The sequence below is a fragment of the Carica papaya genome, chromosome 1, assembly GCF_054855325.1.
Source record: "Carica papaya isolate Zhongbai chromosome 1, ASM5485532v1, whole genome shotgun sequence".
NCBI classification, from domain to species: Eukaryota; Viridiplantae; Streptophyta; class Magnoliopsida; order Brassicales; family Caricaceae; genus Carica; species Carica papaya.
Window position 1 is genome coordinate 7,390,613 of NC_142309.1, and position 18,917 is coordinate 7,409,529.

General features: G+C 34.7%; 3 protein-coding genes across 3 annotated transcripts; 1 reads left to right on the forward strand and 2 right to left on the reverse strand.

Moving 5' to 3' along the window:
* Positions 1–2,633: 2,633 nt before the first annotated feature.
* LOC110820213 (Pentatricopeptide repeat (PPR) superfamily protein) lies at positions 2,634–6,648 on the reverse strand. The gene has a single exon (XM_022049641.2). It carries the CDS (start codon positions 6,569–6,571, stop codon positions 2,750–2,752), a length of 3,822 nt encoding a protein of 1,273 aa, XP_021905333.2. The 5' UTR covers positions 6,572–6,648; the 3' UTR covers positions 2,634–2,749.
* Positions 6,649–8,082: 1,434 nt separating this feature from the next.
* LOC110820301 (uncharacterized) lies at positions 8,083–8,223 on the forward strand. The gene has a single exon (XM_022049750.2). The coding sequence runs from the start codon at positions 8,083–8,085 to the stop codon at positions 8,221–8,223; it is 141 nt and encodes a 46-aa protein (XP_021905442.2).
* Positions 8,224–11,906: 3,683 nt separating this feature from the next.
* Positions 11,907–18,524, reverse strand: LOC110820099 (RNA-binding KH domain-containing protein). The gene is made up of 8 exons (XM_088217447.1): positions 18,366–18,524; positions 17,110–17,708; positions 14,492–14,911; positions 14,145–14,402; positions 13,770–14,033; positions 13,499–13,572; positions 12,517–12,588; positions 11,907–12,347 (listed from the first exon to the last, which is right to left on the reverse strand). The coding sequence occupies exons 2-7, from the start codon at positions 17,686–17,688 to the stop codon at positions 12,540–12,542; spliced, it is 1,644 nt and encodes a 547-aa protein (XP_088073573.1). The 5' UTR covers positions 17,689–17,708; positions 18,366–18,524; the 3' UTR covers positions 11,907–12,347; positions 12,517–12,539.
* Between the last annotated feature and the right edge of the window lie 393 nt (positions 18,525–18,917).

The following is an 18,917-nucleotide window of genomic DNA, read 5'->3' on the forward strand; positions in this document are numbered from 1 at the left end:
GTGTTTAGAAATGGAGAGAGCTTTATGCTCGAAGTTATTTATGCAAGGCCAAAACATAATTGTAAAAGGAAACTTCAAAGCTAGCTAAACTAAATAGGAGATAGCGTCAAGGGGACTCCTGTAAGGGGAATTTGCCATATTTATAAATAGAACATTCTCAACTAGGTTCACTGGCAATAGGATTATGTGGACCAAAAATATGTATTTCTAATATTGGATGGATAGAGCTTTACTCTAATGTAGAGAGTTGTCTTTTATTTTCCCAAGGATGCGTGTGAAACCTTCCCAAGCTTTACTCCGGCCGAAGCCCTTTTAAATATGAGTTGGCTTAGGAAAGTTGCAGGAATTTCTCCATCACAATAGCTACCCGGTGGTTGAAGAATAAGGATGCTATTGCGAAGTCGATGCTTGCTTTGTGCCAGGATACTTTTTGGAGATTTTTCATATGTACGAGAAATTTTTTTTTGCATGCATCAAGAACATCAAAATGAGCTTATAAGTTTTACTTTGATTCGAAATAAAAAAAAAAAAAAAAAAAAAGGAAACCGAGAAATCCTTTATCTACAAAGGGCTTTTTTCAGGTAAAAGAACATCTTACCAAGACTTTGATTCGAAATAATAATTTTAAAAAATAAAAATAAAAAAATCTAATACTTCTATGCATTCAAAGAATGAAAAACTATTTTTCAAGAGTTAAAAATAATGATGGATAATTGCAGAGACTAAAAAAAATTATAATAGATTTTATAGTTCTTTTTTAATTCTGTTTTAACTTAGATATTTTAAATATTATTTTTATTTATTTTATCCTAAATTCTTAATCTTAAAAATATTTAATTAATTTAACATCAGTAATTTTATTATAATGTTATTATCAAGTTCTTAAAAAATCGTATTAAGAATGTGTTTTGGTATGTATAGATAATTTTTAGATAGTACTGTTATAATTTATAAAATCTTTCACTCTGTGCACTCTAAGAAGTAAAAAGAAAATGTGGATGATGACAATCAAAACTGATTTGGTAAGAGTGATTTGAGCTGGGCATTTATTAAAAAAAAAACTCTTAAATCAATGGACTTTAATAAAAAGTTTTTTGCATAATGTGATTAATTATACCTCATCCTTTAGCACACAAGTCCTTGTAAATGGCTCTTGTCAGTATAATTAATTATATCTCATCCTTTAGCACACCAGTCCTTGTAAATGGCTCTTGTCAGTATAATTAATTATATCTCATACCTCGCCGCACAGGTCGTTGTAAATGACTCTAAACATGAGAGCTTTAAGCCCTTCAGGTGTATTAATTTGATCTCCCCTTGTACTCGTATATACTGTGTGGAGAGAATGACTTATTTTATTTAAGCTGAAATGAAGAAAATTTCTCCAAACCCAATAAGTTATGCAGTCTTGGTCCTCCCCTAACTCATCTTCTTTGGCTTTTTTTTTGTTTTTTTCACAAACGATTTCGTTTCATTTGTTAAAGCTGCTGCCAATTAGATTAGTCATGAGCTGAGTTTATTGAAGTCACCTCACTTTTGACTTGAGAACGTATTTAAATCTGCCTGTCCTTCATAAAATTGAGTTCAAAGGAAATTTGATGGTTAAGTTTATGGCAAGAACTTTACAATGGCTAAATTGATTTTATGGTTCATCTATTTGCACACAACATAATCTGCTTTCACAAAAAAATTACTATAAAGCTTGACAAGCTCAATTATAGCTTTGTTTAGGGGTCTTCTAATGAAAAAATTATATTTATTTCTTCTTAGAAATATTCTTTTTCTACCACATGATTAATTGTTGTTTGAGTTTTTAAAATGTGACTCATTGTAATGAATTATTTCTCAGTAAATTTATGTGATGGATGCTTACGGGTCTAGAAGAAAAATAATAATTCATATTCAAAGGAAAAATTATAGTTCTACCCAGAAGGCTTGCTCTCAGTTTTAAATGGGTAATTGTAAATATCTTCGTATATTGGAAGGGTGGCTTCATCTACAACCTCAGTGCATGTTAAATTAAGGGCTATTGTTGAGGAATTAGAGTTTAACTTAGGTAACAAATTCTCAAAATTGTTCTGGAAGTCAACTCCTAGGCAATTATGAGCCTTATTCGCATGTATGATATAAGAGATTTCAGGGGCTATAATTTAGTTGTGTTGAAGTTGTTATTAGCGAGGAATTAGTTTTGTTGTATGTCTGAATTCATTTTGCTAAGGTAACTAGTTTGCTTCTTACATGTGGAATGCATAATCAAATGCTAGGTACTTGTACTCTTGATCATCTTCAGGCATACCTCAACTTGATTATTGGCTTATGATCATTTAACATCTTCTTGCGCGCTAGGTTTATTAAATGTTAACCTTGTGTTTTAACTTTATTACTAAAAAAATATGATAAAATGGTTATTGATATGGTAAAGGGCTTTTGAATCAATTAGAAACTATAAGAGATAAATTTTTTAAAAGAGAGACTAGTGTTTATCAAACATAAAAAGATGAACATTTCTTCCTTTTCTTTTCTTTTCCCCTCGTCCTCTCAATCCAAAAATGGTTTAAGACTCAAATTCCTGAGATGTCACAATGAAAACTTTCACACATTGACTCACAGAGAGAACTTAAATTGGAGATTACTAGCAGGCGAAATCAAGAATTTTTTATTCAAATTTTATCAAGAACGGCCAAATTGATTTGGTAGTAGTGCTTTGCAACTGGAGGTCCAACTTCCTTTTCACTGAAAATAATGTTCACTACAGCAGTTTGCCATTGGAGTTTTTTTTCTCTTTAGCATACCCTCTTCCAGAAAGAAGCCTTGATAGAAATCCCCGGTTATTGTTATTGCTGATTTTATCTTTGCCGTTGGCATTGCTCAAATTGCTTATAAGAGACCAATGTGTTTCAAAGTCTGGTTCATAACCACTCTGCTGCATTAATTGCATGAGCTCTGATGCCTTTCTGAGATTATTTTCTGCGTGATGTTTATTAATGACAGAGGAATACATCTCTCTTGTTGGAGTTTCTCCTAACCGAACCATTGAAACCAAAAGCTTTTCCGCTTCTGCAGTTTCTCCTTCCTTGCATAACTTATTCACAAGGATATTCCATGTGCTTATACTAGGCTTAAGATCCCTGTCCAACATATCAGTGAGGAAATTCATAGCTTGGTCCAACCTATTACATGTACAGAAACCACAGATTACTGAATCATAACTGGTAAAATCTGGGATTTGTTCTTTCTTCAACATTATGTCGAGAAGACTAACAGCTGTGCTCATTCTTCCAAAGTGGCAAAACCTCTTAATAAGATTGTCGTAATTGATAGAATTAAGAATAAGACCTTTATCAACTAGTCGAGCCAAAAACTGCTCTGCTTCGTGAAACCTACCATGAGAAAGAAGACCCTCAACTATTGCATTCTGAGCAACTGAACCATGATGCCAGCCTCTCAATTCCATTTCTTGACTCAACTCCAGTGCCTTCTCTAGTTCTCCAATCTCACACAAGAAACTTATTGCAATTCGTAAGCTGCGGTTGTTTGGCTTAAGTCCCTTGGAAATCATAGACCAAAAATATTGCATTGAACTTGACCTGTAAAGACACAGAGAAAACCCATATACAAGAAAATTATAAGTGACTTCATCAGGAAGCAACCCCTTCTCTCCTAAGTCATCTAAAGCTTTGTTCACATGTAAACTATTCTTAGCTGAGAGGAGATAGAAAATCAGAACGTTATAAATGATGAGATTGTGGGACTTGCTCTGTCCAAGCATGAACTCCTTGAGACTTGAAGCCTGAAGGAACCTGCCTTCCATGCACATCATGCGTATACAGCTCCCATAGCTTGAGATCGAGAGGCTTATATTTCGCCTTATCATAACTCCAAGTGCTTCCCCAACTTTCCATCTGTTGCTAGCTTGGCAATAACCTCTAACCATCATATTATAGATATCAGCAGCCAGGAAAAGACCATTTGACCATATTTCCTGGAAGATCCTTTCTGCCTCTGAAAGCTTTTTTGTCAAACAAAATCCCTTTATCATAGCACTCTGGATAGGAAATGAACCTGTTGGTTGATCTTTCAAGCTAATCTCTCTTAAAGCAACAGCTTTCTCAAATTTTGCTACACTACACAGCTGAGGAATTAATATCACTGATATATCAATGCTTGGTGTCAAGTTCTTTGCCAGCATATTGTCCAATATTGTAAAGGCAGCTGAAATGTTTTTCTCCTCGCACAATCCTCTTAAAAGATGGATGTGAACATCCTGACCCAAGAAGCAGCCCTGCTTCTGAAGTTCTTCTACTAACACTTGTGCAACGCAAGAAAAGCCTGTGCCACAAAGCTTTTCTATGAACATATGATAGATTTCTGACGTTAATTGAGGATAGGATACTAGCATACTCTCGAGAAGGTCCAATGCTTCCTCCAGCAGTTTCTGTTGGCAAAGATATTCCCAAAGAGCCTTACAGTCATCCAATCCTGGTACCCACTTGTTACTTCGAGCAATAATCCAGCAACTAAGAAGGTCCCTCAGTATTCCTTTTTGACATAAACCCTTCAATAGAGCAGTATATGACTTGCTACTGACTGCTAGATCCCTTTGCAGCATTCCATTGAAAAGAAGCCTTGCCTGGTATATGAATCCCTTTTTGCAGCCTTCTTGGACAAGAAAATTGAGAGTCTCTTCATCTAGCTGATTAACCAACTTTGGCCAACTTTGCAAGAGAATGGCACTTGTCCTGATTTGGGAGCGAGATGTACAAAGCTTCTTCAGTAAAGTCGAGAAGACTGACAAAGACGGTTCCTGCCCCCAGCAAACCATTTCATCCACCAACTTAAATGCAGTTCTTAAGTTTCCGTTACTACATTCTCTCATTACAAGAAAATTAAAATCATGTAGCATGGAATTTTCAAGAACATTATTTATTCTTTCTTCGTACTCGTCAAGGTCTGTATCTAAATATAGCCCATTCCCAATATTATCAAAGAACTCACTCCTAGAAAGTTCAGCATCATTGTCCCTTTTCAACTTCACAGTCTCAGGATTGAACCCTAAGATGATAAATGCTTCGGAAAGTGGATCACTTAGTGAAGAAAATTCAATTAAACCACATCTGACCATATTGCATACCACCATCTTAGCTTCTTCAAATTGCCTCGCTTTACAGTAACCAGCTAATAAAATTGTAAATGTTGATAAATTGGGTATTATCCCACTATCAACCATTTCATCAAGGAAATGACGAGCCAACTCCCACAAATTCTCCCTAAACACGCTGCCTATAAGAGCATTATAGGTACATACATCAGGTTTCAGGCCCCTCGACAAAATCTCAGATAAATAAATAAAGGCACTTCTTAATTCTCCTCTGTGACAACTCCAGCTAATCAAGATCCCAAAAGTTACTTCATTGGACCTAAAACCCAAATGCTCAAGTTCTTGCCTGAACACATCTGCTCTCCCCACATCGAATTTGCTACAAAGCGTATATATGATTTTATTGCCAACAATTACATCTACTGCACGCTTCATTTCAACAAGGAAACTCAGTGAATCTTCAAAGTCATTCTTTTCACAATACCCATAAGCAATCTCATTAACAGCAGAATCACTGGGTTCAAATCCCAAAGCCACGACCTCCCTTAGGAGATTTCTAGCTTCTTGAATCTTCCCTTCTCCACATAGTAGTCTGATGACCTTATCAATAGTAGCTATTTCTGAATCACTCAACTTGATCCCCAACCACACTCTATACAAACAAACTTGGAACGCCAATGGGTTTCTCTTCATTTTAGCCAAAAGGTCTATAAAAGCACAGAAGCACGACAAGGATGGAACCAAACCAAGATTTTTCCTCATTAGATCATAAACAAAAACAGCGCTCTCCACATCACCATGAACTACATAACCATGAATCAAATTACTGAATATTTCATGACAATCCAACAAAATTCCCCGACTCTCCACTTCGACAAGCAACAATTCAACTTCTCTAAGCATCCCTGCATTAATAAGCACCGAAGCCATGATTTCACATGACTTGGGAAGATGCTTGAAACCCTTATCCTGCCTGCTAGCCCAACTGAAAACCCCCCATAAAGATCCAACCTTTGTAGTTCTAACTGCAACTTTTCCATATTCAGACTCAAAACCCAGTAATATTTCAAGGACGTTTTCAGGCTTCAAGTGACAAAATCTCCTAAACCTACGACTAATATCCGGTACTACATCAGATATATCCAAAAGAAGGTCTTTGAGAGAAGCGTTGCCATATAATTTCTCTTTTGCGTCAAACAAATGAGAACACCTCAAAATAACAGCTTTTGAAATACCAGAGCAGTCAAAAGTAGATAAATCTACCTGGGTTTCTGTTGTTTGGTCTCCTGAAGAAGACGAGAATGAACTACTTGCGAAGAAACGATAATTTGTTGGGTTATAAGAGAAGTAAAATAACAGAGAGCGAACTTGCTTAACTGGGAGCTTGTTGGGGTTGACAACGGAGAGAATCTGGGGCATGTGATTACGGAGAATTTCGCAGGGGACGGCGGCAATTGTGGTTCTTATTCTCATGAATGTCTACATTGCTGGATTGAGTAAGGTTTTGAGATGGCAGAAAGTGTACTTTCTAGGAAAAATGCGAATGGAAAATGGAAATCGAAGAAAAAATTAAATAAAAATAAGTTAAAATTTTTAGTTAAAAATAAGAACAACATGATAACTTTGTTAAGAGAAAAAAAAAAATAGAGAGAAATACTAATTACATACAGATAAATATATAACTAATAAAATGTTAAAAAATAAATTTAGTTATTTTACTTAAATATTGAAAAAGCAAAAGCATTGAATCTAAATAAGTATATACAAATAAATATATATGACTAATAAAAATATTTTTAAAAAATTTTTTTACTTACATATTAAAAAAAAGCAAAAGCATTGAATCTAAATAACCTTATTATTGTATTTTAATTAAATAGTAATACAAATGTTAAAAACTAGATTGTTATTTGAAAGAAATAGTAATTTAAAATATTTTATTTCATAAAAATCAGTAATATAACCAAATATTTAAAAAAAAAATACAAAATTAACTATCAACAAAAACACAGAAAATAATAAGGTTAAAAAGAAACTATATAGCTATATTTTGTTAGAGAAACAAATTCATATATTTGATTTTATATATATGTGTGTGTGTGCACGCGCGCGCATACATTTAAGAATGAAAAAAATGATTTTTTAGAGGATTCGAAATTGAATGTCGAATTTAAAGATATAGAATGTGTATTTATAGTGTAAATATTTAGAAAAAAAAAATTGTTCATAGTTGTTGGTTGTGAGCAAGTGAGCGACTAGAAGCGCCTTTGAACTTTTATTTGTTTCGTTATAATATGACTCCGTCGCTATTGAGGTTAGAGAAATTTAAAATGATCTTGCCTAAGAGTGTGGGGTTTTGATCACTTGTTGTTTGATTCGAGTTCTTATTTTTTATTTTTAACTATGCTCTATACTGTGTAACAAAAAAATATTACTTGGATGTATATTATTGCTAATAATTAAGATGTATCAAGAAAATTAAGAGAAAATATTTTAAAACATAAAGAGAAAGATAAGTGGAACACCATTACTTAAAAGACAAAATTATATTTAAAGTTTTGTATTCAGCCACTCGAAATGAAACCTTCAAGAGAATACCAAATCTTTATACCTCAGTTAAATTTGAGTGCATGTACAATACACATGCACCTTATCATTGTCTTCGTGCCAGTTTAATGGAAATGCCTCTATGTTGCCTTGATTACATTTCATATAATATTATATTTTATACATCACATTAAATTTGTAAATAGAGACAAATGAAGAAATAAAGAATCCCAGATCTATTCCTGTGATTCTAAGATCCAAGTAAGAGTTGACTTTGAATCACTTGTATGTTAACAAACAAAGAGATGATACATAATATAAATACAATTTATAACATGTAGTGTAACAATAACTCCTTGGAGATCAAATTGAAGAAACCAGAAAAGAAATTAGAGAGAAATAATTTTAGAGGAAGAATGAACGAGAAGAAGACCGCAATGTTGATAGGATTTGCAGGTGCAGCAATCACTTTATGTGCATACTCACAGACCTTCATCTCCCCAACTCAGTGCATCACACTCGGCCTCCTTGTTCTCATCTTCGGCTTGCTCGTAGGAGAAGGTTTCATCCCTCTTTGATTTGATTCCTTTCAATCTCTATCTCTATCTATAACTATAACTATATATATATAAATATATGGTTTTGTATTCGAACTGAATTGGATTCTGTCCGTTGACTTTTTTGAGATCAATATGATGTTTGGATTAATTTTGATCTCTTGTTCAATAAAACATTAATTTTCAAATCTTAATTTGGAGAAGTTGCAATCAATATTTAGTTTCCATTAACGTCTGTGTGATAAGTATCGAAGCAATTAAATAGAGCCCAGCAAAGTACATACATATTCATCATCTTTAGTTGTACAGGTTGATACATATCTCATTTTCTTGGAGATTGATCATGAAAATTCTTATTTAAAAAATAATATAAGTTATACTTCAGAATATAGTTATTATACAAAATAAAGTTCTCACTGAAACTTGATTCTGGATTCACTCGAAGGCTAACGGGTATGTATAATATATATACTGCTGTGGAGAGAAATCACATATGTGGCTCCTTTTCCTTAAACCCAAAAAAAAAAAAAAAGAAAAAAGAATTTATAGGAAAAGCTACAAGGTGAAGCCCTGCAGTTGTTAGTGGCATGCTATTTCAATTAAGCAAGCTTCAGTGAAGGATATACATATATATATACATGGAGGTCCAAAATACATATATATTGATTAACCCAATTTCATGTATACCTTTCAGTACCCTGTATAAAAACTCTGCAAGAAGATCAGAAATTAACTAGATTTAAAAAAGAAAAAAGAAAAAAGACATGACTACTCTATCGTACAGACACAAAAATACTTGAACAAACAGAAAGGCAAATTAATAATAATGGAAAATATGACTTCATTAATGTTTATTATTATTACCATTGTTATTATTATTATTATTGCTCAGATGAATGTTGACCATTAAGCACCATCATCTTTAAGCTTCATCCTCATAGTCTTGATCACCAGCATCATCATCATCACAAGCCTAGCATGAGAGAAGGAGGCAGTAGTGTAGCCAGAGACGACTTGCCGACGAACCTTTCTTAGTAAAGCTAACATCACATTACTAATTAACACTAAACAATAATGGGCATACATAGACAAAAGAATGAATACATATGCATATGTATGTGTGTTTGTCTGATTGTGTGTGTTTGACATATAAATATCGTGGTTTTGCAAGATATATATTATTAACTAAGCTTGCCGGCAAGTCATCCTTGGCTGCACCCCATAACCTCATACACCCATGCAAGACCACAGATGAAGAATATGTCCATAATAGTAATATATTCTAATACTGTTTTCTTATTGATCTCCACACACCCACAAAAGATACCCAACCAATCACTCATGTGAATGGAGAGAGAGAGAGAGAGAGAGAGGGAAATTTTCCCAAAGCAGAAAGATTACATTCTGTGCAAAATAACAGAATAAAGAGACAGCAGACAACACCTCTCTATATTTTTGCAAGAAAGTAAACACAGCATGTGTTTGTTTCCATAGCTTATGGAGACTGTGGAAACTAGTAGAGAAGAAGAAAGGCGATTGGACAGCGAAAACATCCATGGCAGGCCACGGACGAATAGGGTTTTTCTTGGTTTTAATTGGGGAGAAAGAACAAGGCTGTTGCTTTGATTATATAGACATATATAATCAATGATGCATAATATTTTTTACTTTTATTTCTTTAACGGGTAGTAAGTAAATAAGAGAATTAATGCATGGTCGCTTTTTGTACAACGAAGACAGCTCTAGAACTGTCCCAATTGATGTCCTTATCTCCATAGGGGTAAGTAAAGCTTAACAGTAAAAGTTTGAGTGACTTACAGGCTTGTTTTAGAGGGAGATGTGACCTTGCAGAGGTGAGACTACCAAGGACATTAAACCCATCTCAAGGATCTATTGCCATCTCCCAAAAAGGGACTGGAGTAAAATTTCTCCACTTATTTAAGAGCAAAGAAAACTCTAGGGTTTGGTTGGAGTAAATGGAGTATCTGCACAGAATCCGTACCAGTTGGCTATGGGGTGAGTCGAGTTAGGTGAGTCAATTTACTTCATTTGGCTCTTCGACAACACCAACAGCAACCACTTCAAAAATTTTGTTCTTTCTTCAAATTGGTATTCAAAATCTGATAATCTTGAAGATGGATGCCTAAAACTCAAACCAACCCCAGTCTCATTTTTTCCCACTTAGATATCCAATCCGATTTAAGACATCTTCTTTAAAATATTCAACCCAATCTAACAATTATAATGTAATAAAAACTAATTTTCAAAATAAAACACACAGAATCTCAAAACTAATAATATCTCACAGAAGAATAGATGTACTAATTCACACGTGTGATTGGAAGTGGTCGCCTAGCTTTTTATTTTGACCATTAATCCGGACAACCAGGTTTTTACTGATTTCAAAATCATAAAATACTTAATTATACATTAAGAAAAAACAAACCTCATAAATCTTAAATTCAAAAACTTCAAATTACCTTAAGCTTTATTATTTATTTCACTATTTTTATTACTTTTATTATTTTCTATTATTTATTATTTGATCTCACCAAAACAAAACCTGGCAATAAATTCCAGTATGAAGCAAGATCAAAGCCCTTGGTTGTCCACGTTTAAAATGAAAATAAAGAAAATTTCTAACCGGAGTAATGATTAGCACCTCCACATCATTTAGGGAGTAACTTCTTAATATGTATGAACTATTAAATATGTATGTCAAAATTAGCAAAATCATGCTGAAGATTAGTTAATTACTCACATATTCAAACAAACTCTGAGAAGATTATACATATATATTCTAAGACATACTACTACTACTTTTCCATAATTATATATGGGCTACACATCGAGGGTAACCCTCCCCGTCCAACATTGTTTGTTTTCGCTAACTTAAAAATGGTTCTAACCTGTTGCTGCCTGCCCTACCTTTTCAATACTCTTTCCCCCATCAACTTGAGAAACAGATGATTGTGATTATTGTTACCAACTAACACATAAAACTTGCATACAGACGAACAGCTAAATAATTACAGAAACTGCAGATTCAAAGCAGATAACACCTGCCAACAGTTGCATTAGACATTCAAATCCAATTCAATAAAAAGATACCATTTAAGAACGTTTCAATCACCCATAGTCATTGCAGCTAACATTTTGTTCCAACGTACCTTTCAGATCCTGATACTGCAACCCCAGATACTTCACACAGATGACAACCTCCCTAATGCAAACTAGCAAGAATATCTCAAGAATATTTGCACATTTATGACTCCCTTTATTACAAAATCAAACAGTCTAAGAACAACAATGCAAAATAAAGCACATAATTTCTTCTATAATACAACAATCAGTTAGACTATACTAAACCATAGAAGTGAAATTTCATAAATAAATTGGTAACTCAAGTAATTAAACTAGCACAAAACCCACTTCTAAATTGCCTCTAAACTAACCCAATTTTTTTTTGAAATAACTAAACTAAAACCCAAATTGAAGTAATAATCTCAAACTTCAATTGTAAGATTCAGACAAACCAGAATTGAAGTATACTTTGATTGTTTGATAACAAATCTTGACAACCCTTCCACCTTAATTACTACTTCATAAATCAGCCCTAATATTGATTTCACAGCTAAGAAGGTGTTAAGATCAGGACAGTCTATGCTTGTCATTGCTGGTAAAAAAGCTCAATACACACGATATGAAATGTACGAATGCTTCATCATATGAGGAAAGAGGTTCAGTGTTGAACAATCAAACCAACACTCACAAAAAACAACCATATCGAGATAAACAATTTTAGAGAGGCCAGATGAATAAAGCCCAACACTCTTCATACATGTTAAGGTAGGCAACTTGGTTTCCTAAGAAATTTGGACTAGAAAAATAAATTGAAAAAGCAACAACATAGGCAGCTAAAAAGGTTCTTGGGAACATGATACGATAGAACTTGGTAGTTGGTGTCAATGGACATGGCAAATTTCAACAGTGATAACAAGATCTCCACATGTATTTGGTTCTTCTAAGTAGAAGCATCAGGGTGGGCCATGAGTGTGTCAAGTCCTTGGTTCATCTGGTCGTCCAGTTTAGGCAGAGGCTTCATCAAAAGGCAGTAGGCTGGCTTCAGGCTTCACAGATCTCAGCTGTTTTAATGGAGAGGGAAAGGCAACAAAGGGAAAACAAGAACATCAGATTCCTACATAGGATAGATTGGTAGGTACCGTTATCAAACTGTCCTACTCAACTACTGGCAATCGCCAAAGGTAACTGGCAATTAATTGGTAGGCAGAAAAGTAAGGAATCTAAATCTACCTGTGCATACCCATCAACAAATTCTAGTAACCATAGCTTTTGCGCCGTGAAACAGGGTTATGACTGGATAACCTGATAACAGAAGCTCATAATAAGGATATTAGCAAATTCTAATTCACCGAGCATAAAATTGTAGAATCAAACAGAATCAATTGTAGCAACCTAAAAAGAACACAAAATGTCAGTATACTGACATCGAACAAAATTAAAGATAGCAACCTAAAGAGCAAATAACACAGTCTATATAGTGACAAGATTTAAATGTTTAAGTTACTCCAACAGAGGGTTCCTGTCCTCTATTCAAGAGAATCCTCGGGTTATATTGAGGGTTAGGACCACTTTCATGGTAATTAAGAATCACTATGAGGATGCAGAGAATTATTTCAAAAAAAACTATGATGCAGAGAAAATAAAAAGAAAAACAAATTACCAATTGTCCCCAAACTATGTTGCAATTGAGACCCAAAACCTTTTTTTTGTTAGAAGTAGCCCCTGGACTAATAAATTTGTTTTAAAACGTACTTTTAAGAACTTTTTTTGAAATAGCATATGTTCTTCAGTTTGCTCAGGTAACCAAAAAAAATGACAAAATATATAGTACTTCTATTGACATGAATTAGCACTGAATTTTTTAAAAAAAAAGCCACAAAAAAGGGTTATTGCAAGTGCAGTTTTCTTGTCCCACATCTGTTATTACTATTACTATTTTTTAATCAACCGTTCTCACTAAATTTATTAAGGCTACACCTCAATTAGTTATTTTCAAAACTACAGAAAATAAAACATAAACAAAACCAAAACAATTGCCAGTATCCGTCAAAATTTTTCAGTTACAGAAAAAAAAATCAAACAATTTTATAAGCTTTAAGGACCCAACTGTAACCAAAAAAGAATTTTTAAAACCTAATTGTAACACGGGCAATGATCCAAAGAATAGAATAGTAATTTGCCCCAAAAGAATGAAGAAAAGAGTATGTCTTACCCAGAAGTACCACTCCTTCCCGAGGAATAACCTCCATAAGCTCCATAAGCACTGCTACTGCCACTTCCACCAATCTACAGATAAAACAGTTGATTAATAACTTACAAAAAACAAATCCAAGAGAACTGCATATCACGACAAATGCACATGGCACTAACTTCAACAAATGCATAAATTAACCATGTAGTCTCTTTTTTCATTTTCAAAAGTCTTTGAAAGATAACCTTGTATAAAGCATGTACACCATCTCTGCAAAATCATTAATGCATACCTGCGAACTACCATAAGCTCCATAGCCATCACCAACAGGCAAATCACTGGAGTTATAACCACCAGAATATGAATGCCCGCGCCCAAGCCTTTTGCTCTCTCTGCCTTCATAACTTACGCTTTCAGGAGCATCTGGGGCAACAGGAAGATATGGCAAGACTGGCAGAAATGTAGAAACAGCACCCTCTCTATCAAAAAGATTTGCCCTTAACCTTGTTGTTACTTGTACTAGAGCATCCTTAGCAACATCCATTTCCCCAGAAATCTTAAAGACAAAATACAGAAAATTTAAAGATTTATTGGAAATAACAGTTAAAAAAACAACAAAATGTTATCTCAGAATGATAACAAATCTGAACGCCGAGAATGGCCCTACCTGTACCATCTCATCATCATCAGAGGCAATCTTGGGAAGATTTTCCTTCGAAAGTATGCGGATATTAGCTTTTGTGACTCTCCGCATCTCAGTTATAATTGCTCCTCCTTTGCCAATAAGGCAGCCAATTCGTGAAGTGGGCACAAGAAGACGGGTCGTATGTGAGATAATTCCTGAATCTCTTTCCACTCTCTCACTACACTTTGGCTGCAGACGAACAGCCGCTTCTATTGTTGGAGAAAAAGTATCCTCAAAGAACTGAAGAAATGCAAGATTATAATATCATTAAAAGGAATAACAGGATCTTAGTCCCCAAAGCAGACTAACACAAAGAAGTAAAGTTTCACCTCCTTTGCTGAAATGGTGATTAAACAATCATCTCCTTCACTTGTTGAGCTATCAACTTTGATAGCTGCCCCAGAGTCCTGCCGTATCTGATTGATTATGGCACCACCCCTGCCTATCACACCTCCAATGTTCCCAATTGGACAAATCAAACGAAGAGAAAACTCTTTCGACGATGTATCATCTCTTGGAGCCGAATATAAAGAGCGTGGCCAATCTCCAGCATCACCTTTATATCCTCCATAGGGACCCATCAAAGGAGCTATTCCAACAATTGGGGCACCACCAGTTGGGCCAATGAGCGAACCAGACGGATAAACAGTTGCAGATGCAAGTAAGTGTTGGGATCGTGATGGATTTTCATGAAGACGAGAAGCAATTTTATATAATGCCTTTTTGACAACTGCAGCTTCACCAGATATCTAAAAACCAAGAAAATGTAAATTTTTGAATAAACAAACAAATTTGTGAGTTTCAATCAACTAAAAAGCAAAATAAGAAATCAACAAAATATTCCAACGAGATCCACTCTCAACAAAGGGCAATCATATCAAGCTTGTTTACTCCTAAAATAACAACAGTAATAACATCAAAAGGCAAAGAAAAAAACAGTGACACAGGAAAAAGTTGGAGAATTCTCAACTATTTAGAACTACCCCTTTTTATAAATGTTCTAAGATTTTATACTGAATAATGGTTAATCAGTCAGATTTTCTATTGGGATCGATGTTAGTGGTCAAACTCCTGAGATGACTTTAATTAGCAGGAGCCAATAAATACTTACTTGACCTCTTACGGCTATTTTTCTGGCATTGGATCCAGAATTTTTATCAGCCTATCAGCAACTTGACAAGAAGTGTAACTTGCATAGCCATTGTGAAGATGCTCTAATAGAGGTACAAGAAGGCACCCACAATCTCTTGAACACACCGGAAGGGACTGTTTAAAGAAGATGTTGACTTTGCTGAACTAGATAGGTTTGAGCAGAGACTTGCTGGAGGGAGAAGGGGCTTATTCTCAAGAGGACGAAGACTCACTCTCATCAAAAGCACTTTGCGTAATTTACCCATTTACTATCTATTTATTCTAGCCATTGCAGTTAGTGTTGCAAGAAATTGGAGTCAAGTCAATGTAGGTTCCTATGGGGTGACTTGGAAGATAGAAGAAAATACCATTTGGTTGCATGGAATGAACTTAAGAAACCAATTCCCATTGGTGGGTTGGGCATTTGGTCCTAGTTGAAATGACTGTGGCATGGCGGTTAATGAATGAGGAGGGAGCTCTATGGAGACAGATCATCGCTGTGAAATTTGGGGTGGATAAGAGGGGCTGGTTCACTTGTATGGCTCTGTGGTCTCATGGGAAAAGCTTATGGAAAAAGATAGGGGCTGGTAAGGAAAGGTTTCTGAATTGTATCAGATGGAATGTCGGTAGGAGTGATAGAATCAGATTTTGGGAGGATTAGTGGTAGAATCAGATTTTAGGATATCAGTGGCTTGAAGGTGGCATGCTCATAGATCAATTTCCCCAGATCTTTAATATTGCCAGGATAAAAGGGCAAAGACTTGTGACTGTTTTATGGGGCTTTAGGAGGAGAGAGGGTGTGGCAGGTCTTGGCATCAATAACCTAAATGACTGGAAAATAGGCGAATATGAGAAGTTGTTGAGATCTCTTTCGTTTGTGTCCCTAGATGGTAACAATGATAGTCCTCATTGGAGGGTCACCAATAATAGTTCCTTCATGGTAAAATTGCGGTACAAGTGGTTGCGAAAGTGTGATGACAATGCTGTTAGTTTACCACATAAACAGATTTGAAGGCATGTAGAGAGTGCATTCTAACAATATACCAGCTGAGGAGGGGAAAGGTCCTGGTAAATGCGTGTTATTTGTGTAAGCAAGCTGAGGAGAGTTGTAATCATTTGTTGCCGTGGTGCCCTATGGCATGAGTTATAGATTGCTTGGAATCAACTAGGTGATGGCTGGTTCAGTTAGGGAAGATTTGTGGGCTTGGGAGAATCTGAGGAGCAGGTGTATGTTTGCTGACTTGATTCCACTTACCATTTTGTGGACTGTGTGGAAAGAAAGGAATGAGAGAGCTTTCGATGGAATAGATGATGTGAAGGGTTTTGATGTTTAAGAATAGATGGTTTAGGACCTTAGATTTTTTCTTCATGGGTCATCCTCCAATGGTAATGGAGGCCTTTAGAAACTTTTTTGTCGTGATGACTGATTTGTAAATTTTGTACATGGGTTGCACCCCGTTGGTGCTCATAGTAACATACTTTTGCACTTTTTATTTAAATAAAAATGAACAGAGCTAGTCAGAGCCTATAAATATCAACGTAACTTCTGCTTACTAACATGAGATTCAAATATATATTGATTTGTTAGTCCAGATTTTATCAGCCTATTTTCTGAATTATTTTTTAGTCCTTCTTAATCACCCTCTGCATTAAAAAATATGGAGGCATTAAAAAAATTATATGCACAAAAATTGACCATCTAAAACACACCCGAGAAAACAGGGGCCACAAGATCACAAGCGAAATGAGAGAAGCAGAAGCAATGCACATGAGCTAACAGACTAAGGCAACCAATCATAACAGTTTACTCTAATACCTGAATAAGCTCATCTGAGTTTAAGGCACATGACGGCAAATGATCATCCTTGAGAATGCGAATTTGAGCTCCTGTTTCACTACGAATATTCTGAACTATCTGTCCCCCTTTACCAATAACACATCCAATCTGATCAGATGGTACAAGAAGTCTTGCAGTAATTTGGCGACCTCCTTCAGAGTCTTCTTCACCATGCAAGTCTTCTGCCACAACCCTGTCATGCACTTTGAACAATGCATCTTGAGCAGGGGAAATAAAATTTCCATTGCCTTCAAAGGCATTGGTCTCATCACTTGGGCTATAGATAGTAACAACACGTTCATCACAGCCTGGAACTGTCTCACCAATTCTAATCTTTGATTTAGTGTCTGCTCTTAGTTGCTTAACAATCTCTCCTCCCCTCCCAATAACGCTCCCAATCTTTTTCACAGGGCACAGATACCGGTATACAGTATCTTCAGAATCAATAACAAATTGATCTCGATCATCTCCTGGATTTCTCCTTTTATTTCCACCATTTTCAGAGTAATCAGAGTGAGAATGAGATCTCTTTCCGTAACTATTCCTCTGACCAGCCATTGTTATCAAGGAATCTAAATCTGTTTCCAGATCAAAGGGTAGCAAATATGAAAACATAAAAGACAATAAGTAATAGCACTGCAGAGAACCCATCAAAATCAAGAATACCTCATTTGGAAGTTATATTGTCCATTAAATTAACACCCTTTTCTCAAAACAAACAAAATGGAACATATAATCATCACTCTATGAACTTTGAGAATCCTAAAACAAAATTCCAGAGAAAAATTAAATAAAAGGCAAACCCACTAAAAATTTTCCATTGATACACTGGCAACAAGAATATATATGGGAAACAAAAACCAGACACATCATGAACCTTGGAACCACTAACTTGACTAACATCACGATTCAAACCGCCAAACATAAATACAGATAGTACTTAAAACTCATCAACAAACAAACAAAAGCTACTAATATATCTAGGTATCGAACATTAAGTAAACCCATATTCATGCACTAAAATTTCCAACAACTTAAAGCGCACACATATACATATAACCCACGTATATTCCTGCCAAAATAATACTTAGGAAAAAAGATAGATCTGAGCTTCAAACAGGTTGGGAATCCTATAAGAAGATAAAGTAAATAGTGAAATTGCAAGATAAGAAAAATATTGGAAGAGATCAAATAACTGTATGGTAAATACGCGAAAACGAAGGCGTAACTAATACCTCGAATCTAACTCGTTAAATATAAACTGGTAATGTCCAGATACAAACAGAGCAAAAGTATTACGATTTCGCGTCTCCTTCTCCCTCCTTCCAAAAGTCTCTGTGGCTTCTTTTCGATTTCTAGGGTTTCAAGAACGCGCTACATTTATTTATGGGACTTGTGAGGAGAAGATATTATTGTGGTACAAACACGTGCTCCGTGTGGAGGTAATTAGTAAAACTTTTAGGGTTTTTTTTACGTTATAATATCATTTTGTTCTTTGTGGTTAAAAAAGTTAATCACATATGAAGCGGTTTAGTACTAAAATGCTTGAAGTGAAAAATTATTAGTGCGTTAAATATAATTATAAAAATTATTATTATTTTTTAAAAAAATAAAATTGTGTATTTTACAAAGCTAATTTTTTAAATTTTATATGTAAACTTTGATTAAAAGTAAAAATTTTTTTTAAAAATCTAAAATTTATATATTTTAAGTTTAAACTTATTAAAAAATATATTTTAATTTTAAATTTAATTAAAAATACTTTTTTAATTAAACAAAAGTTGATT